The following is a 25,374-nucleotide window of genomic DNA, read 5'->3' as shown; positions in this document are numbered from 1 at the left end:
CACCGTCAATGGCGGTCATAATTAAAAAATACATATGTTTTAAAAACACAATTCTTTCTTGATCTGATTCACATTTTCTGTTTAACAAATGAAAGTTGAAAGAATTCTTAAGCTTGCATTCTTTGATTTTTATGAGAATGAACCCCAGAAACAGAAGTTTGAACACCCGTCTTAAACCATAAGAACATTTTTTTTCCCAAAAAAGGCAGTTTTCCCTTTCCACACCCATTTCTGAAATCACTCTTCTTTCAACCTCAACTATGAGCGTATGTTGCACAACAAACTATGTATAACCGTGACAGAATCTACCCACAGACAAGCCATAATTATAGCGCACAAAAAGCGTCTCCATACATTTCCGGAGCGTCGCTACGCTAAATTCTAGCTAATGGCATCAATAAATGAAGTGGCCGTTTCGAGTAAATACGAAGGCCTCGGCGTTCATTTCTAGGAAAGCTACTTTGGAAACTAATGATTCAAATCAAAAGTGACTCCAAAATGAATCCAGGAATGTATTTTGGCAACTTCACAGTTTATCCATCATGACGTTTGCCAACGTAGCATTAAGTTCTCTTTTACAGTTTCCAGTGTTTTTGTCGTTTGACTCCTGTGGGAGACTAAGAGCATATTTGGAATGTTTATGAGATGTCAAAATATCACTGAATGGGTGGAATTTGTCCATCCTGGACTGTACAATTAGCATCAATATGACAGTATTTTCCAGACTAGAAGTCACATTTTTTTTCATAGTTAGGCTGACTGGCTCATTTGTGACTTATGTATGTCTTTTTTCCCCCTCTTGTTATAATATGTTTTTTAGGCTAGTTATCCCAAAAACTTAAACTCGCCAAAGAATGCACAAAGAAAGGGAAAAAATATATACTAATGGCATTAGAGAATAAGTTGAATTTTTGGTGGGAAGTTTTTTAATTTATCAGAAACCAAAAACAAACATTTTACGTTAAAGTTAGCTTAGCAAGTATTTTGTTTACTTTTAACTTGCTCTTTTGCATTTTAAGGAGTGTGTGGCTCCATGCTGCCCCTTGCAGGTCACTCAAGGTACTACAAGAGACTTCTACCGATGCAACTAAAATAAACAAAAACTAAAATATCTAATTGATATAGTAAATATTAAAAATTATAATATAATTTCCTTTTGTCAATGTAAAAGAACAATTTCAAAATGTTTCCCGCTGTTAAAACTATTATAATTATCCTTGATTTTTCCCCCATAAAGCTTTGCTTTAAAAACAAACAATCAAAACATGACAATCGATTTAAAAAAAATATACCGACATCACTGGTACTTTATTTTCTAGAAAAAACACCATGACATAAAAATAATACAGATTAAAGGGGATCCACAATAGTGTGACGTTCACAAAAAACGGAATATATAGGTTCATTGCCTACTAAATAAATAGTCTTTTTTGTTTTTTGTTGAAACACCATACAAAAACGTTGTGGAAAAACATGCGGGGCGTTTGGAAGCTGGGGAATGATTTGAATGGTACACAGAAAAAAATAAAAGGCATATAAAGTTCAGTAATTTCTCTTGGTGGTCTTGAATTTGTCTTTCTTAGGTAGAATATTCCTGCAGAAAGACAAAATTAACCCCTTAAATGCCATATTAAAAAATATAAATATGTAAATATCAAATTAAAAACAAATTAGGATCAATATGATTCATAATCATAAAATAAATGTATTTTAATCACCAACAAGTTATGGCTTTCTCTCAACCCCCTCATTTATTTTGTTTTTGTGCACTTTTTTTCATCAATTCAGTTGAATTATATCAATAAGTAATTTTATTAATGTATACATTCATTTGTAAGAATATCTCCTGCCAAAATTGATTTAAAACTATTGTAATAACTAATATTTAAGTTGCATTTTTAATTGTTAGTTTCTTTCTGATTTGTTGTTCTTTATTTTTGTGATTTTTTAAAAACATATACATTTATCCAGAGTAGAAAATATTTTAAAAAAATCACCAATACTTCAATAAAAAAGCAAGGAATTTTAGTCCAGTATCAGATTTGTAATTTCATTTTTCTAACATTGTATTCTCATATACAAGCATCCAAGGCATTTTTATTAATACCTAAAAATATTTTTAAATCCTATTTTAAAAACCAACCATAGAAAAATAATTCAAAATAAACATGAATCCTTAAGGTTACATTTTTCAAATGAACAGAAATACCAAATACTACATAAATAATACTATATATATATAAAACAGTATTTAACAAACTAGATAACAGTGATCAATTACTTACAGCTCTTGGTTTCTTGTTCACCTTCATGTCGAACCTGTGTTAAAAAATAAATAAAAAAGACGATGAGTTTAGCAAGAAGAACTTTAAGTGAATTTACTAACAGTGACAAAAAAACGTGCCACTACCGCACCATGAGGGAGCCTAAAAACCAAAACCACGGCAAAAAACTCATTAACTCAAAGACTACATTTTCAGTTAATTATTCGCAGACAAACTCGGAACCAGCTCATCATTTTACAAAAACAGCACAGCTTTAAACAAGTGCACCCGAAATGAGATGAGATGTCGCCGGTCACCCCGTTAACAAGCAATAAGGAGGGAGGGGGGGTGCCGGAGCAGTCAAAGACATGCAGCATGACCTGGAACGCTAGCAGAAAAGACCACGTGCAGGAAGAAAAATTCAGAACTTACTCAAAGTCATAATCAAACATGGCAGAAGGGCTGAAGGGAAAGGGGGAGGAGTCAGCGTTACAACAGGGAAGGGGAAAAGATCAGCAGCTGTTAGTTAAGAGTCAGAAACCAGACACGAACACAATAGAGTAAAAAAAATATTGCGTTGACGCGGTGTTAATTGCAAGAGCAGGAAATTATAGATAAGGAGAACTTTGACGTTTTTAAGGGGGTTTCTACAGTGGTACTTCTACAGGGCGCGATTGGTACTGCAGCAGACAAGATTTTTGTTGTTTTCATTATGGTCTGTTGTTTTTGTGTGGTGGTTGGAGATCATAAAGCTATTAAATCATTGTTTTTTCGTTTTTGATTTGTTAAAAAATCTTTAAATATCCAATAAATTTCGTTTCACTTCATAATTGTGTCCAACTTGTTGATTCTTGACAATTTTTTAAACATTATTATATCCATGTTTAGCCTGAAATGTGGCAAAAGGTTGAAAAGTATTCGGCAAGGCACTGTAGCTCAAAACGTTTAATCGAATCTCAAATTAAATGTAAAAAAAAAATCCACTTTGATGAATTTGCAATTAATCGGAGGAGCCCTGCCCTCAATGACAGCAAACATACATTTTTCACCTTTCAATGTTTTTTTTTTAATCTACCTGTGTCTATTTTTATTCTTCCTTTTCTTATGGCTCCCATGATGGCTGCCAGATGAAGAGGAAGACGCTGCTTTTTGAGGCTTCAAGTCCTGTAAGGCCGAATCCACATCCTCTGTGTCCTCCTGGCTGGGTTCATTTTCTTGGTTCTGGAGATCCGGAGACGCGTCGCTTTCCGTGCCGCTGCCCGCCTCGCCTGATGAGAACCCAAACCTCAGCGCCCGTAAGTTAAAACGTCACGCGTTTTCTTACGTTTTTCGTTCATGTGATCTGGGATCCCGCCTAGTGCGCACACCGCCTGTGGATCAAAAATAAAGATTTAATTGGGAGTTGCCATCCCCCCGACCTGCAAAAATAGAGGTAACGTATGGACTTACGGCAACTGAGGTGACCGATGACTTGCTGAAAAGACGCTCAGCCTCTTTAAATTTTCGATTTCTTCTGTCTGTTTTGCTGTTGGAGTTCCTGCAAGAAATATTTAAATTGGTGTTATTGTACAATCTAGCTAAAAGAAAAACAAACATATACGCACACTTACTTTTGGTTGGTTAGGTATCGGTCCCATCCTCGGATGATGTTGCCGTACATTTGAGTGTCTTCTAGGTAACTGCCTTCAAATGCGTATATTTGTCGTTCCAAATTAACAAGCGTCTCCTATAGTGCCAGAGGAAAATTATACATATGTTTACAAGGTTCGGCAACATTGCAAAAAGCTTTGTAAAACTGCTGCTCCATTCCTAGTTTATACTGTGTAGTTGTCATATATTCTAACTCATTTATGCTTGGACGTAAAGCATCGTCAATAAAAGTGAATTAGTTAGAAGTGCGAGTAGTTCAGTTGTGAGGGTTACATAACGTTTCAGTTTGAAACAATGTTTTGTGCAAATGTTTTGATCAACTACCATATAATATAGTACATTCCAGTAATGTACACTTAAAAGTATTATTAATACTATAAAACTCGGAGAATATTTATGGTTTAACAGCTACTGCATATTGAATTTTGTTCATTAAACAAACAAACAAAAATGATAATGAAATTTAACACCGACAGCAATTGAAGTCAAAACGTTTACGTTTTGAACAAGCTTTGACGCGTTTATGTCGAGGTCTGATGACGTATGAAGACTGTAATCGCGCGAGAACTCCATCCAAAGACGGAGTCCAGTAAATATCCAGCTGCTGGCTAGTTAGCACACAAACATATTTGGCTGTTACATGCAAATGGAACGTACTGGAGCGTCTTGCAAAGTGTGTGGCTTTCAACCGACAACGTAAAACGTAATGTACACAACACACGGTTAAGTTAGCAAAATGTCCGCAAATATTAGCTTTAAAAAAGCGGAACGAAATACGGAGCCGTTTTAGCCTAGCGCTTAGCAAGGCCTGCTAGCAGTGAACAGCGCGGTGGAAATTTTATTTACATTTTAAATTAGCCCGAGGCGAGTTCAATAGCCTAAAGAACCGCTTTGATTTAACGTACAGCTAGTTCTTGTTTCCTCTTGACCAGCTCGGCAAGCTCCCGCCGAGTGTCCGGAATCTGCGGCGGAGTAGCCTTAGCGTGCATCGCCATGATGGTTCGAGCAATGTGGGAAAACAAAAAGGTGGCGGCGGGAGAGTTCGCAGCGACGCCTAAATGTGTCTCGAATGCCACCAGGTGGCGCTAAAATACTAGAAAACATGTTGGGAACAATTTGTAAGAGAAAATTCGTGAATGTTATTAATTATTGCCAATGGCAGGCATTTGAGTTCAAATCCATATCTAACCTATCTTGAATTTTAGCATAGTTACAATTAACTTAATTAAACATTTTAAAAATATATGCTAAATTATATTTTTGCAATAGAGATCAGTTTTCATTGCTTCAGACAAATTAAAATGTTCTCAGATTTTTAAAATGTTTTTTTCTTTAACTTTGTATTCAATTTCCCTTAGCAATAAGATAGCTGATAGTTGTTTGACAAATGAAATGTACCCGGGAATACAATATGTATAATTTTCTTTGTTATGTGTGTTTATCTTAAAAGTTTACCTTAACTGGAGTGTAATTAAACACCATAAAACCATTAACATTTGCATTTTTTAGAAGCGCAGTTTAAAATATGCCAAAAATTCAATCTTGAACCTTGATCTTAAAATTGTCTAGCCCCAATTTGGACAGTTTTTGTTCTGGGAGCGTTTGCATGCATAAAATAAGCATATTTAAACTTTGATTTATTGTATTTCAGGTCTTCGCACAATCCGGTGTTGAGCTGTAAGGTTCCAGGTATAGAAGTGAACAGTCCACATGAGGCCCTTGCACCCACGAAGAAAACCACCCTTCTGTAAGTACAGTACACCTAGCGTAGTTTTATCTTCACCAGGATCCTGATTCGTATCGTAGTCCAGGAGTTCTCCTCTGGAACAGCTGAGAGCTTGTGATGACACGAGTGTGCCAACTGCTAGAGGGCATAGATTGTGACTCTCTATGTGTGCAATGTGACTGAGTGGGCATGAGGCCCGCAAATGGAAACATCAGTCCAATCCTTTATCTGTACCACATTGTAAATTACAGCAACGTCAAACTTTTTACACTAATCAGAATGCCCTTTAGTAAACCTGTGGTGGAATAAATCACCGCACAACATGAACATATGGTGCAAGAGATAAAATTGGAATATGTTCAATTGTAATATAAAATGGCAAGTTTTTCCTCCCATATAGCTTTATTCTAATTGAGCCCATTTAAAGCCCGTTTTCCTCTGCTGGCGAGATTTTTCAGATTCCCCCCACTCCCTTCATAACAACTGCAAACTCCCACACAGCAGCAGCTGTCGTTATATTCAGATTATGATCTCATGCCTTCTCTACGTGTATACTGTACCCCCACTTTTTTGAGTTTAGGGGATTTTTATAATGAATAGAGGTTTTCGTAACCAGCCTCCTTTTGTCTAATGATCCCTGCAGTCAGAAAAAGGAATCCGTTGAGCAGTAACGCAGTCCATCTGGAGGTGAACTCTTTTTGTGTTGCTTTTTTTTGGGGGTGGAGGTGCAATTATTCTTCTTTGGAATGATGGGACACTTTATTTTGATCCGCCCATGTGTTACGGTCTGTTGCAGACAAGTGTGGACATGTATTCCCTCCAGATAGCACAGCAGAAACATCGTTTTCTGGCTTTTTATGAAGCAATAAGGTGACATTTGTGGAAGACTATTTTGTCGAAAGAGGAGCATATCTTGAATCTCCATCTTTGATGTGTTAATGCTAAAGGCGATTTCACATATTTGACGAAACACGCAATTTATTCCTCGCAAAAGGAACAGGAAGGGGCCCCCTGAAAAAATAATATTTACAATTTGTGGATGGGCTTCAAGGTTTGTTTTTTTAATGTCTCCCACAAATCCCTGTCGGCATCTTTTGAGTACAGACATGTACTTGTTCCGGTTTAGGTTCTTTTATACTTGGTGTCCTTAGGAACAGTTCATAGTTTTGCTCATTATTCTGATTGAAGTATTTGTGCTTGTTTTTATTTCTATTTATTATTATTTATTTCTATATCTATTTCATTTCTTATTTCTGCTTGTTGTCAATCACATTAACTCTCATCCTGTTGTTAAAACTCATTCCTGATTTTTGCAACACATTTTGTTTGTGATTTAGGGAAAAGAAATCTGCTTTTTATTTTTTCCTATACATGCAGTGGAAAAATTCCTTATTAAGATTGTCAGCTCAATTATGTGACTGATATAGGAAATAATTTGTTGTCACTTTATGTTTAGAATGAAAATGGCTCACATTAGCATTTAATTAGCGTCCAAATTATCAGAGCAGTTCGTTTAGCATTCTCATGAAGGTAGATATTAAAATATTGTAAAAGTATTGCATAATTGTAGCTTTACAGCTAACTTTGGTCTTGTTATTGTAAGTACCCAGACTTGTCAAGTCACCCTGTTTTCAGCTGCTCCGAATCATCTGATGGGCCAAACCATTCTCAGAGTTAAGGGAAACATTTTTTTTCTGCCATGACGCTACAAACTAATTAAAGCACACAATAAATAAAGTGAATACTTTATTATTTTAATGAACATTTTTAACATATACGAACGTTTAAATAATTATTTCGTTTGTCGTCCAAGCACATGGTAAAGTCCAGATTTCTGACATGCGGTTTTCGTAACGACGTGAAGTTAGGCTTTATCGTGCTTGGACAATGGCCGACAACTTTAGTATACCTTCAGAATAAAATACCTCACATTAAGTTGTTGAAAGTAATAAAAAAATAGGCTTATATTTAATACGAGAATATTTATAAACTAATTATTTATCTTTTTTACATTCTAAACTTTATAATAAAGCGTGTTTTATCAAAATTAGCGGCTCGTGTTTGCTTTTATCGCAAAAACTTCAACCGGAAGTTAAGTGTCACTCAACAAATTGACCAGTTTGCGGTTGGCAATACTGAGACGTTTTAGTCCATCCGTGGATTTTCCATACAATGCACGTCCACTCTCTTAACGACAATTATTAATATATTATCAAAACAATCGCACCATTTTGTATAAATTAAACTATCGACTGTTTAGGCGTATCCTCGTTTGTTAACAACTTTGCCTGTTTCCTGTCGCTTCTCCATTCCTGCTGGATTTTTCCAAAGGGCGTGTTTGGCTGAATCTGGACCGGGAGTTGCAGCTCCTGTACTCGGGATACTCGTGAGGAATGACAGCATCTGGAAAGTCACTGCAATCCGCCTGAATGGACACCATGGATTGTAAAGAGCTTGGACAGCATTTCGAGGAGAAACTGACCCTGACGCATAAATGTGAGTACAATGAATTCAAATGAGGTCAGGGTGTGGAGTCGGATTTTTTTGGGTTATTTTATGGTTATTGTGTGGAAAGTCCTACATGGTTTAATTGGTGTCATCCTTATATAGTAGCGTAGAACGAAATACTGCAATCGTCTTCATTGGGCATGCAGGAACATCTGTACATATGTACACTAGTCTCAAAATGGCTTCGATCAAGAAGGTTTAATGGAAAACTTGATTAATGAAGATGGAGATCAACATCTCCCCTTGACCTGGAGGACATCTCTGTCATCCATCCCCCCCATGCTCCCAGCAGACGTGCATTATCTTGATCACTGTTGCCATGTTACGCATTTGGCGGCGTCATCACGAGGGATATCTGTAAGAAAAATAGGGTTTGTTGCAATCTTTTTCTGCCATTGACTGGGAAGGATGTCCAATCTCGATTGAGTTAATCATCTGATCGCAAATTTATTCAATAGATTATTTTACGATGAGCTCATGTTTCAGTGACGGGGCTAGATTTCAAAGAGTAAATGCGAATAGATCACGTTAAATCATTGTTTAGATTATCGATGATTAACCCATGTGTTGCCAATAATCATGTTTCAGTGCCATTGATGGAGCGTCCGTCCATTTTTGCTTTGTAAATTAATTGAACAGATTCATCTAATGAGGTAATCTGCCAACAATCAAGTTTTAGCGATCGTGCTAGAGTTCTTTTATTCACCGGAAAAGAGACTAACCGCGAAAATGCATTAATTGAAAACGTATCTGCAGATTTATTAAAAAAATTATTGGTCAGGTGAATCTATGATTAAACCGTCTAGGCCAATATTAATGATTCAGTGGCAATGATGGCAGTAGACGTCCAATTTGCAACCTCCCAGTAAAATAGGATTGGACACCTACTGCTGTCAATGACAAAGAAATGTAGTTAATCAACAATCTACATAGTTGTAAATAACTCTATAATCAATTAGTTGGCAATAATCCTGTTTCTAAAAAGAAAAATCTGTTTCTTAAATAGTTTTTAAATCAATACATTACTTACACCAATTGTTAAACTCAGTTATTTGGGGAATATTAAACTTCTTTCAAAACTGTACGTGCACACCTTACTGTAAAAAAAAAAGAGGTCGGGATTCTCTTTTTTTTTTTTCTCTTTCTTTCTTTTTGCTATTTTTACCAGACGACAACTCCGAGAGGAGACACCGGCAAGGAATGAGGAATGTTTCTGTTTATCTAGAGCGTCTGCCATTTTTGCTGTGTCGCATTCCTGATAAGATCACATGCCGTATTATTCCGCTGAACTTTTCCAGTAATCGGTGATGTCAAAACCCATCCTTGTCTTTTGGAATTGCACCTGACAACTGCCTTGACGAATTGGCTAAGTAACGATGAAATTAATAAAAAATATTTCCATTGTCAACATCTAAATTGTCAGTATCCTCTTGAAGAGTAAACATTTTCACAAATATTTTTTGTGTTCTTAAACATTTTGGATTAAACAGTCAATTTTTTTCTCCAGTAAAATACAGTAATTACCTTCTTTTAAAATTGTATTTTTTTAATGTAGCTTTTCTTTTTTAGGATCACTCCCAAGCCCTTACATAAAATTAAATCTGTATTTACTTAATTCCCATAGCCCACATTTAACAATGTGCAGTATTTGATTGCATTTCCAGCTAAAATGTCAAACCCAGAATAATGAAACTGTAATTTACTTGCATGTGATTTTAATAGCACATAACCTGACCTATTGCAAAAATAATCAGTGATTAACCAACAACCGAAAATAGTTTGTGGCAGATAATTCTTGGAACTTTGGACTAGTTTTTGGAGAGATGTGACTTCAAAAATGGAGTCTGTCATAGGTGCCGCTTGTAAACCTTTGGACTTGTGATACGCGTGTTACCCCGCAGTCAGAGTTTCAGTTTTCTCTGTGGAAATAATCACGAGATGTCGACTCACTCCCTTTTGTCCGGAGCTACGTTTGACGTCATTTCATTGGCACGCTGTCAAGAAATACGATCCAGAAACTTTGCAACACTAGCCGAATGAGTATCGAGGTTCACAAAAGTGGAGGGCAGTTGTTTTTTTAGGGAATGGGTGTGTTCCGAGCAGAGACCGTAGACGGAGCTCCACGTCAGCAAAGGCGGGGGCAGATGTTCTAAATCTGCACAGAAAAGGCGAGGATGGCCTCCGTTCACAGTCAATAGAAGAATGAAATAAAAGAGCTTCCTCAGGGCTTATGCTCAGATTACTCATATTTCCCTCCCCGTTCCTGTTGCGGGTTGAGAAAAAAAATTCCACTTGCCATTGATGTTATTGATCCTTTTGGGAGGATTAGCTCACGTGCAAGGGTGGAATTTAGGCTCAAATTGAGCGTCACTTAGTAGTCCAGAGATTAACACTTTTAGTTTTTTTGGACCCCGCCGAAGTAGATTGATGTGAAATGGCCGTGCATGTTCATTTTGGGACAATTACAGATCACTTGTTGTTGTAGTAGCTTGTCAGTCCATCCCCATGCCGTGCTGGAATTATATGACTTGGTGTCAGTGTGGACGCCGCGAGCTAACCTCTGGAATTGCTAACCAATGCAGCACCAGTTGAAAATATTCTAATATTAGATTGTAGATATTGGCGGGCGAAGTGACCACAGGCAAGAAAAAGCTGCTCGTCGTCATAAACGTACTGCATTTAAATTCAGAATTCATTGCTCTCCTGTTGGTCACATGCATTTTGATGGCTATTTTGAGCTTGCCGAACCAGTAGACGTGGCGCTTCCTGTGCTGCACCGGTAAAATTGATTACCTCTGCAGTTTCTTCGAAGAATGCTGCTCTTTGAATAATCTGTAGCAGTTCTTTCTGCTAAAGTGAGGCAGAAATGAGTCCACCGTCACCTCACCTTTGACAATAACACTGGCCGGGTGCACGTTAGTCAGCTGTCTTGAGCTATGGCCTACTTTAAGAGTCAAACAAGAGTGTTGGGAGGGAGCAAATCAGCTGTGGTTACTATGCTGACTCTTGTGTTGATCTGACTTGAGTTTCCGACACAAACATGACACGTCCCACGGACTTAATGTTGTTCCCAAAATTCGGGCTCTTTGGATTTTGCCTCTGACTGCAAAAACAACAAATAGCTCATTTGTTTCCAGCCCTTAAAGTTCATATTGATTAGAAGTCTCCTAGAGATAAACTTATAGAGTTACATAATTGGACTTCTGTAATCGACGTGACATCGATTTTTCCACCTTGATAGGGGTGAAGTCATCTAAACTGCTGACCTTGTTTGGCTATCTACTTCCAGCTGGTGAAGAGTGCAGCCGGAAAATGTGAAGAATGAATGATTCATTTATGATGAATATGTGGCTGTGTTTCAGCTTTGTGCCTGAGTTAACCCACTTCTTTGTTTAAAATCATCTGGAGACCAATCTTCGCTCAGGAGTCACATCCTGCCTTCGTCTTCCTCTCTGCTTTGACGCAAACTGTCGCACAGACTTCGGAAATGTGGAATTTTTGCCATCTGTGCTAGATGGCAAACTTCCTAACCTTGTGCTTTCTTCTATTATTTTTTCACAAGTGGCAACATCTCCTATTTGAAAACGTATGAATGAAAATGGCCCCGTATCTTCATTGTTGTGGTTAGAAAAAGTCAGGAATGTTCTTCCTCTTCTCGACTTGGGCGTGGACGCTTGTTGCTTGCGTGGATTTCCGAGTTTTTTTTTATACACACAGGAAGTGTGACGCTGGAGCGCAACTTTTTAGCTTTGAACGGATCGGATTGGACATCCACAAGAGATAGTTTTTGTGTATGTTTGGAGGTTGAGTTGTGAATGCCGGAGATTCCTGAGGTGGCGTGACCCAGATCTAAACAACGCTCGCATGCACTGAACTTTTAGCGACATGGAGTCTGACCTGCTTCACACAGGACGAGGGGGGCTCCGGCACCCCCACCTGTTAATTCAATGAACTGTTCCGATTTATGAATGAAAACTGATTCATGCAGTCGCACTAGAAACAATTACATTTGACTGTGTAGATTGTGGATAGCCAAAAAAAAATCTTTTGATGATCACCTACTCAATGACTATTTTTTATTATTGTATAATAACTATTTAATGGGCCAAATCTGGACCCTAAACCTCGATGGGTTTTATTTTGACTCCACAAATGAATATTTTTACTTCTTTCAGGGGCTAATAAAAGATGACCTTTAATCTGCCTTTGACATACTGCCATTTGGATGATGCTAATGCTAGTTTTGAAGTTAACTGACCCCCCCCAAAAAACCCACTTTGTGTTCAGTGAAGTTGCACCTTCAGTCAGCTGGCCGTAGCAAGTCCCAAGGTGCCTCATCAGACGACCGTCCCTTTTATGGCCGACATTCTCAGTATGGCGCCCGTCGCTATTTATAAACGCCGACTCCATCGCGGTGGCACAGAAACCTGAGATGGGAGCAAAAAGAGGGAGATGGAGTGCGCTGAATCTGTCATGCGGTCACGAGACCGTGGATAACGGTGAACAAGTTCACATTTTTTATACTCCAACTTGCATTCCACCATTCCTCGTTAGTGTTTTGGAAATTTGCCCCATTTAACCTGTAATTCACGTGGTTAGGTAAGTGCTTGTTGGAACCCAACGAGGAGAGAGCATCATTCACCATCTGCCCATTGTTGGCAAACCCAGACAAGAATTGGCCTTAACTCTTTTTCAAGATGGCATTCTGTTAAAAATAATTGTGCCATTTGCCAGTTCTTCCTTTTCAACAAATATCATGTGCTTTAGTTGCAACAACATTGATTACGTTGGACATGATATTATATTTTACTGATGCTAAGTCTTTTTACATTTGAGATTATTTGGGTGAGGTTTCGATTTCTGTCACAGATGTAACAAAAGTTCAAGAATATAATGTTTTAAAGTTGTTCTAATTTCAATTATTATTTATTTTGGTATTATATATATATATATATATATATATATATATATAATTTATATATATATATAATTTGTGTATATATATATATAATGTATTTAGTTATTTCAGTTTCCGAGCATGTATCTAAATTTTTATTCACTTAAGTCAGATTGTATTTCTCCATTTTCATTTGTATTTACTATGGTATTAATTATAAATTTTGAGTTTTGCAAATTTATTCAGATTTTCATGTTTATTTTAAGTGTTTTCATCTTTGAGTCAACATTGAATGCATTTTTATATTTCAGTCGCGTTTATTTAAATATTTCAATTGTAATTTATACCATTGCTGATCCTATCATATTTAATATAATGTTCAGTTATTAATTCAGCTAGTACGTCATTTTTTTTTTGTCCTCCAGATCCTCCCTGCAAATCAGGCATCAAATTTCACAGTATTATTATGAATATATAATCGGAATGATTAAATTGAATGAATTTGCTTTCAAATCAAGAAGGCAAACGTGCAGCGAGTGACAACTCGGCGTGTGAACGCCGAGTTCTAATGAGCTTGACGTGTTTGCGGTAATGAAGCTCCTGTGAACTCCAGGTGTTTGATAATGTGTCAGCAATGAAGAAAATCAGCCCTTCTGCCTACATTGTCATGACGTAGCCTCAATGTGACTAACCCCCCGATGTCCCCCTTCCTAGCTCTGCCCTTGCATGGTGGTGACTGTCCACCCATCCAAAATGAAGACCAGTGTCTTCTACCCAGCGTGTTTCTGACACCAGACGACTCGGTCAACACCGATTTTTCCCCGAAAACCGATTCCCCGAGGAAAGTGGAAACCCCCACCGATATCGACGCGCCCTGTAAGACGGAAAAGCCCGCCACGGGCGCCTCCCAACCCCCCAAGAAAGGTGAGTTCGACGCACTCTCCTGTCTCATGCCGTTGACCTCCCACGTTGAGTGGGCAGCAAAAGACGGCATGGGAGACGTGATAAATGAAATTCACAGCCGACGAGCTTGATGTTTTTTCATTCCCGTTGTGGCTGCTTTTGACCTTGAAAATTCATCAAAGCTGCGGTGGGCAGAAATGCTTGAATCCCTCTAGACAATCTCTCAAGTATAATAAAACGGGGGGAGGGTGGTCAGGGATGATTTAGAGCTGGACTCATTGTGTTATATTTTTTCAGCCACCATAATGATGCTCCCGTTTGTGGGGGGGGGGGGAAACAATGGATATCTATTGAGTTCAGTGGCAATGAATGAGTTAATATTTAGAATTTTTTTTTTTAATGTTCATTGAATCATTATTAGTTGTATTTTTCATTCAAAAGAAGGAAAAGTAAATATTAAGCAGATAACATATATGAAGTAAATATTCTTTGGTTTGCTTCCAAATGAGATGTTTGCAAACATCCACAATCAAAATAGTGAAGAAACTCCCACCTCAGAAACTTTAACTGCAATTAAAAGCATTCAATTTGATATACATTGTAGATGCTGTAAACTCAGAGCAGCGACAAAAACTCGCCAAGCAAAGACGACAGGAAAGAGCAAAATATATCGGTGAGTATCAATTCCACTTCCCGTAAATCCTAGCCATTAACCTTTATTCCCGCTCACCGATTTGATGCATGTTTCGGCTTCTCTCTAACAACCTCTTCTCTTGTCCCTTTTTTGACGGTATGCTGATGGTTATTGACATTTTGTTGTTGTCTCCTTGCATGGCTTTCAGAACAGCAAACGCAGGTGCAAGGTAAGGCGCTTTACCAAAACTGACAACATATTGGCCATCACATAGGGGAATTAACCGGAAATCATAGTTTAAAAATATACATCATTATATTTTATGTCCACAAGTTTTTTTTTTACAAGCTAATGTTTCAGTTTATGCATGCTAACCTCATTTTTGCATGGTTCAGCTTCTACCATATTTCATTCGTGTGACCTTTTGACCTCGAGTGCTTTTTCAAATGAAGACAAATAATGACGTCAGCCTTTTTCCCCTGAAAGATGATTAATATTTGTTTACCTCGGGTCTGTCATATGAGCCATCTTTAATATGAGCTGAAACCAGCCCTATCACAGCGATTAGATTTAATTAGCGCGTTCATTACATTAGCATTGCCAGTTGTGGTAACGCTGCCGGCGCTCCGCACTTGGAAGCATCTGTTTTATTGCAATATTCAAGATTTATTCTGCTTCAGTAGCTGCTAATTTCCTTAGATGAATGGTCATTTCTAACGGAAAGAACATTTGCCCCCCCTTAAAAACAGAAAATGAATTGAAATTGGTGCCTTTCTTTTGTTATCGCTAAACCATTGATGAAAATATGATGGTTAAAAAAGGCCAATGATTAAATGATTTTTGGGAAAAGGGGAAGTTGTTTAAAAAATCCATGTATTTTTAGTTTTGTTTACTGTATTCACTTTAGTCCTATTTCGTTCTTTTTTTTAAGTTTAGTATTGAGTATATTTTTGTATGTTTGGTATATTTGGTTAACTCTTCAATGATATGAATTATTGTTTATTCACTGCCATCCTTCCTACTTCTATGGATTGGACGTCGACTAGTAATAACCTCAGTGGCGGAAGGATGATTGGACTCCGTGTGATTGTTTGCTTCGCAATGGTGCTGAAAGAAGGAATGTGAATTAAATTTGGATATCGAATGGTTAAACCCCCATAAGCACAAACTGAAGCCTTAACCCAATGTATTTTCCGCAATTCCGCCGTAATCCTGCAGGGATAATGGGATTTTTTTTTTTCCGGGCAATTGGATTACCAGAAGAGTTTGTCATTGAGGTTTCTTTGCCGAGAGTTGCTGAACAGTGAATGGAAGTTAAAATCTTATCTTTCCCTGGCACGCGGCCGCGACATTCCTCAGGATTGAGTCGGCAAAGTATTTGCAATGCGGTATAAGCCGACAAAACAGTGTGAAATGGTGACTTGCGGAGGGTGGACACGGCCTCTTGCGTAAGTTGGATAGGCTCCAGATCACCCTAATTTGGTAACTTCGCATAGAACATAACAATTGCTCTGTTTTTAGAGTGAGCTGTCAGACAGCTGAATTTTTGTGTGAATTTTGGAATATAAATAGATGTGAAAATTGTCGAATAATGTGGAATATGGTGTAGACTCTTATGTTGAATAATGTGGACTATAGTGTAGTATTATGTTTAATAATGTGGAATATAGTGTAGACTCTTATGTTGAATAATGTGGAATATAGTGTAGACTTATTTTGAATAATGTGGAATATAGTGTAGACTTATGTTGAATAGTGTGGATTGTAGTGTAGACTCTTATGTTGAATAATGTGGACTATAGTGTAGTCTTATGTTGAATAATGTGGAATATAGTGTAGACTCTTATGTTGAATAATGTGGAATATAGTGTAGACTTATGTTGAATAGTGTGGATTGTAGTGTAGACTCTTATGTTGAATAATGTGGACTATAGTGTAGTTTTATGTTGAATAATGTGGAATATAGTGTAGTCTTATGTTGAATAATGTGGAATATAGTGTAGACTTATGTTGAATAATGTGGAATATAGTGTAGACTTATGTTGAATAATGTGGAATATGGTGTTGAGTCTTATGACGAGTAATGTGGAATATTAGCTCGACCCTTATGTTGTAATGTAGAATTCGGTTAAGTGTATGAAGAAGAATGTTGCATGGTATAGAATATTTTTAGTGATATGGATTGTTGGATTATCTAGGGGGAAAATGTTGAATGATGTGGAATAAATACTGACACTCTGTCACATGAGACCAGTGAAGACCGAAGTAGCAGGACAAAAAAATACTTCGCACAATTAGACCAGAAATAAATAACAATTTGAGGGAAAGTGTTTGTCACTCCAAAATGCACATCTGCTTACCAGCATGCGAGAAGTTTAATTTAAGAGGTCTAATTGCTGTTTAATTGTTCGCTTAAGAAACGAGGCGTGATCGCTAACAGACTAGCATCTGCGAAAGCAGTTTTTGATACGCCACGGGTAAGCTTTTATCTACTTGCGTATGTATGTAACACCGTTTTTTGTGCTAACTCCTACAGCGGTAAAGAAAGCCCAATGGCTGGAGAAAGAAGAGAAGGCCCGACGTTTGAGAGAAAGCCAATTGGAGGACCGCAGAAGGAAGCTGGAAGAACAGAGACTGAAGGCCATAAAGCGTCGAGCTCTTCTGGAGGAGAAAGAGAAGATAAAACTGGAGAAAAACAAGGTGCGTCGATGATGCCAACAAATGCATGAAATCTTTCACTGAAAATTTGCCGTCCTTTCGCAGGAGCGATACGAGTCTGCCATTAAGAGGTCCACCAAGAAAACATGGGCCGAGATCCGACAGCAGAGATGGTCCTGGGCGGGTGGACTCAACCAGACTTCCCGCAGGGAAAGTAAGTTTTAATGGGACTGATGGCAGTTTGGATTCAGCAGAAAATGGTCATGGGACGTTGTTTTCTCATTTCTCACACTTTTTAAGTCCTTTCCCCCCACAATTGTTCCTTCAAACACCCCTCTTTTTAGTGCAGCGCTCTCCTCTGGACTGATCACATCACGAAGAAACGAGACGCCAGCGCCGTCCATAGATTTCCTATTGTACTTTGCATTGTTGTACTTTGGCTAGTCTTTTAGATAAAACCCCCAAATTCAACAAACACTGTAAAAGAACAGGGGTAACGGTTAGCTAATCCGTTGCTGGTTGGGTAGCTTGGCTTTGCTTTTTTATACTTAAAATCATCTTTTAGGTGAAAACCCAAAATGGAGATGCTCCTAAGCAGTTTTGACCCTTAATGGGTAACGTCCACCACACTGCGGAAAAGTTACGGGTAAACGGTTAGCTTCTCCCTTGCTGGATTCAAAGTTGGCCTTCCTTTTTTTTAATTTATTTTAGCTAATCTTTTAAATAAAACCCCAAAATGGATAGGCAGTTAAGCAGTTTTGAGTCCTAATGAGCAAGTTCCACCACACGGCTAAAAAGAGGAATAGCTAACGGGTTAGCTTGGCGTTGCATTTCCATAGTTGGGTTCATCATTTAGATGAAAAGAGAAACTTTTTTGCCTTTTTTGTACTTTAGCTCATCTTTGAGATAAAAACAGAAAAGCAGTTTTGACCTTTTTTCCTACTACACTGCATAAAAGAAGAGTTAGCATCTCCCCAGCCGGCTGGGTAGCTTGGCCCCAAAGAGAGGCCCCGGGCTGGGGAGACCTAACAGTGCGATATTTGTGTGTTGCGTTTTCTTCGGTGCAGGCAGATGCTCAGCTTCTACAGTCAACTTGCCGAGACAGGTGGAGCCTGTTATTAACAACAGACTCTCCAAGTCTTCTGCTACGCTTTGGAACTCCCCCAACAGAAGTAAGAGCGAGCCAGTGTTAATGTCCTCATCCCACGACACTTTTTTTCCTTCCTCTTTACCCTAATCCGATGTTTTTTTTTTTTGGTTTTTCTTAATTGGTGACTCGCCTGCTGCCTGCGCTTGGTGATCGGTCATTCTGCACCACCCCGACACGTTCACGGTCTCGTATGCATCGTGTTGTTGTTGTTGTTCTTTTTTGATTTGGTACGGTTGTTCATGATTTAAGTCTGCATTGTGGTGCAATGTTTTACCGTTGAAGTCTGGGTGAGACTGTTTCATCGGCTTCTACGTTGACATTTTTTTCATGGTGTTTTCATGTGTTCACTGCAGCTTGGTGTGTTGGTGGTGGGGTCAATGGTGGATATGGTGTGATGTCAGTTTTTATTTCTTGGTTTTTTTTAAAATATGGGAATGTACCTTGTTGTGGAAGACCAGGAGTGACAAAATTAAATAATTAGCTACAGTATTAGATGGAGATCCATTTTTGTGAATGGCAGTGCCGGACTTGTAGCTGTTAAAACATTTCTTCATTTCAATATTTATTTACACATTTATTGTAAACAGTCAGTTTTATTTACTAGTATACTGATTTACATCTAATTGATATTCACATTTGCTTCCACTTTTAATTCACTTTTCATACATTCCTGTTGTGCAGTATAATTGAAACCAAACTAAATAAATAGAAGTCAATATAAAATCTGAAATGACTTTATAAAAACTGCAATAAAATCAATTTCCAAAAATACAATGAATTAAAAAATAGATAAATCTTTAATTACATTAATACTGAAATATTTAATCACACTTTTGTTGTATTACACTGTTTTAGTTTCATTTCTTTTGGCTCTCCTGGTCCTCCATTCTTCCTTTTACGATGTAACTGTTAACATAATGTCGGAATGGTCTTCCTGTTTTATCGTTTAACAAAACACAAAGCAGGAAAATTGTGAATAAGATCGCCCCGAACCAAAAATCCGCTGACATTTACACGCCGAGGCAGAAAGTCATTGGGTAGGCAGGCAGCAGCTAACGCAGCCTCCTCTTGCCGCATTGAAGAGGAGGTGGTGGTGGTACACCACGGTTGCCTAGCAACAGGAGCCAGTCAATTTATCGGTCGGTCGTAAAACGGCATGTTATATAAAGAAGGCATTTTTTTGGTGAGCCACCTGCACTTGTTAGTGAATTTGTGTTGAAAAAGCGCTGCCACGATTCCATTTTTCATTCATATGCCACTTTGAGATTATACACGAGAACACAACACCACATCAATCTCATGTCTCCATTGACATTTTTCACGAGTATGAAGTTACAGGTGTTGCAAATGTACTGAGAAATGGGTTCTTTTTTTAATGGTCGCCCTCTTGTGTCAGCCCGCAGCATGCGTCTTAGCCCGTGGGAGAGTAAGATTGTGGAGCGGCTGATGACGCCGACGCTTTCCTTCCTGGCCCGAAGTCGCAGCGCCGCCACCCTGTTCAACAGCAGTGATTCGTGTGAGTGGACGTGACTTTGCATGAATGTGTTTGTCGCTGGTTTTCTGTGTCAGGGCTGCAAAAACATCATTATGACAGTCCATTCATTTAAATTTTTTTTTTTTTTTTGCTATAAATGCGATGCATATGTAACTATATCAGGCAGGTGTTTGGAAAGATCTCATTAGGATGAAGAAATTCATATTATAATGGAAGCATGAGAAATCTTTTGGGGAATATATTTTATTATGTATTATATTGGACCAAGGGAAGGAATAACAGCCTACCCACATTGATTGTGGGTAATGAAGTTTTATTCTGAGAAAGGGTGCCATTGCCTTTCGGTGTTGTGTGCACGAGTATACTTCATTACCCAGAAAGCCCTCTTTTTGCCCGCGCATGCGCGTTGTGCGTTTTCTGGTCCATGTGTAGGCGAAAGAAACCATTCAGTGCTCGTAGATATGTCATACACGAAAGAGATGCGGCAAAAAAAGACAGTGCGCTACAATGATAAACAGCCTCTCATGTCACGGCCACCTGGCTTGGTCGCATCTCGAAATTTTGATCGTATCTAGGGCGAATTATTCGATCGAAATTTTCATTGTCCCTCGAGCATGTCGTAGGTAGAGCTGATCGTAGGTCGAGGTACCACTGTACTCAACAATGACAGCATCAATACAGACAAAACTCAAAGCCTAAAGAATTGCATTGGATCACTTGTTATGTCACGTGGAGCCCGCAACCCCTCACGCTGAGTTCACTCGCCGCCAAACGGCTCGAACGTCCATCGTTGTCAATGGCAGCCGATGAGTTCTAGCCGCCTGCATGGTGTGTGACCCCACCCGCCCATGTCTTTGCATGTCCACACCCCACTCAGACTCTCACCACTGCTCCCGTTCAGCTTCGGCCAGCCCCCTCAACTGCTCCTCACGGCAGCACCAGAGCTCCGAACGTTGGAGGGTGTCGTCCGCCAGCACGCCCGACATCACCCAGCGTCCGCGCCAACGAAACTCCACGCCGGTAAGTTCTTTCTCACTTTGCCCATAATGAACCCTTTAATACCCAAATTCGCATTGAACATGTATACGTCAAAAAGCATTACCGGAGTACATAAGTACATTTAAAAAAAATAGTTAAAAAAGGGTATATAGAAAATCAAACTGTAAAAGAAGCCTAAAGTACAAAGAAAATAGAATCTGTAATAAATATAATACAAATATAGACCAATGATTAAGTCATTTCTTCATAAATTCCTTGAATATATTTCAAAAACTACCCTGAAAATTCTTGAATTGTGCTTTTTTTTAATGTCAGAATTTTCAGAACTTTTGACGCTTTTCCTTCTCAATTGTAGTTTTTGTGTTCACACTATTTTAAGTACTTTTAACTACCTTCCAATTTTTTTAGGTAGACTTGTATAGCGCCATTTTGTTGCTAGGTAACCGATGTCTAATACATCAATGGAGGCGCCGCTTGCCCTTCGAAAAAAGCTCAGTTTTTGTGCTTGTCCTTTTCAAGGTTGACAAAAAGAAGAAAGAAAAGAAAGATAAGGAGCGAGAGAACGAGAAAGAGAAGAGCGCCCTCTCCAAAGAGCGCATACACAAGAGGCAGACGCCGTCGCCCGCTTCAAGCTCCAGGAGATCCCAGCCAGAAAGCAGGTAACACTGCCATCATTAACTCATCGGTTGCCATTGACAGCAATAGACATCCAATCCATTTTAAGGGAGGGATGGCAGCGAATGAATAAAACAAAGCAAATTGGACAGCTATCATCGTCAATGGCACTGGAATATGAGCATTCCATTGATAATGAAAATCTGTTTTCGGTGGCCCAATCCATGTCAATAACACTCTTGTGTTTACAGTCCTAGCACCCCCAGACCAAGAACCAGACCCCCCTCGCCCGCTCCTCCCAAAAGCCGGCCGTTATCGCCTTTGGTACAAGCAGTGGGAACCAAGTCGCCCACGGGTAAGAAGACGCCCCCTCCTGGATCCAAAACACGCCCTAAACGGGCCCAGACGCCCGCCAGAGTACAGCCCCAGTCGGTCACGGCGGTCGCCGTGGAAACCAGCCAAGAATCCGAGGAGACTAAAATTTCTGAGGAGACAAAGAGTAAGTAGTGCCGGCATTGGCAGTAAAACACGATTACTGCTAGGAAAAGAGTCATCGTAGATTAATCTCCACCATATAATGATGAAATATTAATGTGCGAGTCAAATTTTTCTACGAGTAAACGATTCCTTCATAGATACATCTGTTGAAACATGTTGCGATTCATCTATTTTTGCGATTAGTCATTGTCAAATGGATTGGATTTCTAGCCAATGATTGGCAAATCATCCCCACACAATTTCTCGCAGTTTACTCAATTCTGTCTTTGGCCCCGCATAGGCTCCACGAATACGTCGACCGCCACCCCAGTCGCATCTCCCACCCCCAGCCCACCAATGGTGGACTCCTCCTCAAGCTCCACGCCGAGGGAAGAGCTTCCCGCGCTAGCCGCCTCTCCCACGGTTCAGCCCGCAAGCACGGGCAGGCCGTCGGCCGGCACCAACGACCCCGAGGAGGCCGCCCGCGTCCTGGCGGAAAAACGCCGACAAGCCCGCGAGCAAAGGGGGAGGGAGGAGCAGGAACGCCAAGAGCGAGAGCACAAGAACAAGTGAGTCCCGACCAGGTTTTTACTCGGTGACTTGAGCGACGTGGCTAACCCGGATGCCTCCTCCCAGAATCCTCCGAGAGGAAGCGATGGCTCGGGACGCCGAGGAGAGAAAACGCCGAGAGGAGGAGGCCCGTTTCATGGCCGAGCAGCAGCGGGTGATGGATGAAGCCCAACGAGTCCAAGAGGAGAAGGAGGCCCAGGAGCGAGCCAAAGCCGAGCAGGAGGAAAGTGAGCGGCTCCAGAAACAGGTCAGTCCGTGGTGGAAGGCGACCCTTACTTGGACGTTGATTCCCGTCAATGGCAAAACCACACCGGAAAAAAAAAATCTCCAAAGCCGCCGAGTGTGAACACTTAGTTACCGTGAAGCCTCCAAATTTCCATTAACGTTGACGGAAGCTCTTAATGACCCCCCACTTGCCGAGAGGCCGTTTACCATCTGCGTCTCCTAACGCGCTGTCTGGCATCCGGGCAGATTACACGCAGAGAATATACGCACTGCTGTCTCGGATTATTCACGTCCCGGGCGAGCCCTAATAGTCAAGAGAAGCCCCTTGTCCGCCCGGGCACACGCCAGCTGGTGACCTCTATAACGTCGGCGAGCGGCGGCGGGGATAGCGACGCTTCCGTCGCTCGCGGCTCCTTCGCCGAGGCAGACAAGCGGCGTCACTGTGCCTTTTCTCCTTCAATGGTTCAATTGTTTGATGTGCTGGTGATTGAGACTGGCTGGAGGCTTATTTTGAAAGGTATACATTAGAATTTGGGTGTACATGTGAGTGCGAAAGCTCACTGAAGCTTGTCATGGTAATGTGTAATAACCGTGTCACCGTGTCGCTGCCGTGACGTGAAATATGTCGTAGTGACTGACTGTGCTTTTGCGCCCTCTAATGGAAGTCTACTATAAAAATACGTTAACATATTGGTGGTCGATTGATTCTTTTTGTGACTGCCCTAAAGTATAATCACGTTTTGACGTGCTTTCAGAGAGAAGAAGCTGAAGCGAAAGCCCGGGAAGAAGCCGAGCAGCAGCGCTTGGAACGGGAGAAACACTTCCAAAAAGAAGAGCAAGAACGTCTGGAGAGGAAGAAGGTGAAAAGAAAATTGTCCTTTGAGTCTTTTACCGCTGTTGACGGCAATAAACGTCCAATCCCTTTTGACCAGCCTTTTTAGTCAAATTGGATTGCCGTCAATAGCAGTGAACGATCAAGCAAGACATCTATTTTCCACTTTCCTTACGTTTTTTTTTGTTTCTTCGTAGCGTCTCGAAGAAATCATGAAGAGGACCCGCAAGAGCGACACGGGCGATAAAGTTAGTCTGTCCCCAACATAACTCTCCCGTCTTCAAAACAGCATAGTTATTTCCGTTATGTTACAGAAGGACGTGAAGGCGTCGCCACAAGTTAACGGAAAGGAGGAGGACCTTAGCAAAGGTAGCTAATGTCGCTCCGAAAATCACCAAATCGCCAGCCTCATTCCGTGTATGTTTCAGGCGCCGAATTGACGAGCCCCACCCCGCCCACCGTGGCCAGCCCCGTCGTGAACGGAGTGCAAAATGGTGTCTCCTCCGCCAATGGCGATTTCGATCCCATCATGCAACTGAACAGCAGCTCTAGTCCCGCCCCCCCTCAAAGCGGGCTGGTCACGGTCGGAGAACCCTTCCTGATGAAAACGGGTCCGATGAAACCTCAACACGTGGCAGGTAAGAAATGTTAAATGCTGAACTTATTTATGATATTATTATTTTTGCCATGAGTCGATTAATAGGCTCAAATGTAAATCACAATTTTTACTACTCTAATACTACGGTATATACATTTCAGCTGTAAATTATAATTTTAAAAAAGTGATTAAAAATGAGGGACAAAAATGTTAAAAATCTATTTTAAAGAAACTCAAATTAATTAGAACAAACTTAACAGTTTTTTCTTTCTGTTTTCCTTGTTCAATTTGATTAATTGTAGTAAATATAAATATGATATAAAAATACATCAAAAAATAAATTGTACTTTTTTTCTTGAAAAATAAATTAATTCAAGAGAATATTTTATATTAAGAGTCTCCAAAAGAACTGTTGGACAATTTTGAGGATGTTCAGTGTCTCTAAGCTGTTCACCGACTATCAAAAGTTGTTGTCGAAAAATGTGATAACCCATTAGATGTCAAACGATTAGTCTTGACAGCCCAATGACTGAATTTTCTCCATTTTTGTCTCTTTTAGAGGTCCTGTGAGTCCCCCACGTATCCATGGACACGCCTTACATCTACGCTTCAGCATAGAGATTCATGCTACACCACAACAGCTTATAAAAAAAGTGTGCCAAACAAACAACATGCCTCTGCTGAGTCCATGACATCTTACAGGAAGAAAAAAAAATCAGTATTCTGTCTTCAACGTGTTCTGGTGAAAGTTTTCTTTAAAAAAAAAAAAGTCACATGCAGATTTTTGGTGCACCTTAAAGATGACTGAATTTATAGAAAATACATTATAAGCCCCAAAAGGAGGGGAAAATGGTTGTTATTATTATCGTCGTTATGATACTGTTAAGTTGAACAATGTGCGTTTGTTCTTTTTGTCTTGAAATATGTTGAGTTATTTAACATGAGGGGTATTGGACCGACTGGCATCAGACTGTATGTAAATGAATATGAGCCTGGCTGCCTATTGGCCTCCTGTTGAAGGGGAGCTGTGAAATAAAGGTTTATGAAAGGGACATTTTTGTTTTCTTTTTAATTCTACGCGCTTCCGAGTGACACCGTAAACAGTCTTAAATAATGACTGATATACAAGGAGGCAAATGTGGTCGGAAAGCGGAGCCAAAAGAGGGATTGTCA

At 39.7% G+C, this 25,374-nt stretch overlaps 2 protein-coding genes across 9 annotated transcripts; one reads left to right on the top strand and one right to left on the bottom strand.

The window, feature by feature from the left end:
- Positions 1-1,276: 1,276 nt before the first annotated feature.
- meaf6 (MYST/Esa1-associated factor 6) lies at positions 1,277-4,969 on the bottom strand. 2 transcript variants are annotated; one of them, XM_077591067.1, is made up of 8 exons: positions 4,820-4,969; positions 3,875-3,990; positions 3,714-3,801; positions 3,589-3,634; positions 3,340-3,532; positions 2,697-2,726; positions 2,286-2,319; positions 1,277-1,594 (listed from the first exon to the last, which is right to left on the bottom strand). In XM_077591067.1, the coding sequence occupies exons 1-8, from the start codon at positions 4,907-4,909 to the stop codon at positions 1,580-1,582; spliced, it is 612 nt and encodes a 203-aa protein (XP_077447193.1). In that variant the 5' UTR covers positions 4,910-4,969; the 3' UTR covers positions 1,277-1,579. The 2 variants fall into 2 exon arrangements, with proteins under 2 accessions (XP_077447193.1, XP_077447194.1); XM_077591068.1 differs by lacking the exon at positions 2,697-2,726.
- LOC144067357 (uncharacterized) lies at positions 4,491-25,253 on the top strand. Of its 7 annotated transcripts, none has more exons than XM_077591048.1 (20): positions 4,491-4,617; positions 5,566-5,661; positions 7,972-8,136; positions 13,760-13,969; positions 14,553-14,621; positions 14,791-14,811; positions 17,119-17,282; positions 17,346-17,454; positions 18,308-18,412; positions 19,787-19,906; positions 20,787-20,905; positions 21,404-21,543; positions 21,751-21,998; positions 22,278-22,545; positions 22,613-22,793; positions 23,527-23,631; positions 23,801-23,851; positions 23,918-23,972; positions 24,032-24,241; positions 24,761-25,253. In XM_077591048.1, the coding sequence occupies exons 3-20, from the start codon at positions 8,070-8,072 to the stop codon at positions 24,769-24,771; spliced, it is 2,253 nt and encodes a 750-aa protein (XP_077447174.1). In that variant the 5' UTR covers positions 4,491-4,617; positions 5,566-5,661; positions 7,972-8,069; the 3' UTR covers positions 24,772-25,253. The 7 variants fall into 7 exon arrangements, with proteins under 7 accessions (XP_077447174.1, XP_077447170.1, XP_077447173.1 ...); XM_077591044.1 differs by having other exon boundaries at positions 20,763-20,905; XM_077591046.1 differs by having other exon boundaries at positions 4,570-4,587; positions 20,763-20,905.
- The last annotated feature ends 121 nt before the right edge of the window (positions 25,254-25,374 follow it).

The sequence above is a fragment of the Stigmatopora argus genome, chromosome 21 (assembly GCF_051989625.1).
Source record: "Stigmatopora argus isolate UIUO_Sarg chromosome 21, RoL_Sarg_1.0, whole genome shotgun sequence".
Lineage (NCBI taxonomy): Eukaryota > Metazoa > Chordata > Actinopteri > Syngnathiformes > Syngnathidae > Stigmatopora > Stigmatopora argus.
The sequence above is the reverse complement of the archived record's forward strand: the minus strand, read 5'-3'. Positions and strand labels throughout refer to the sequence as shown.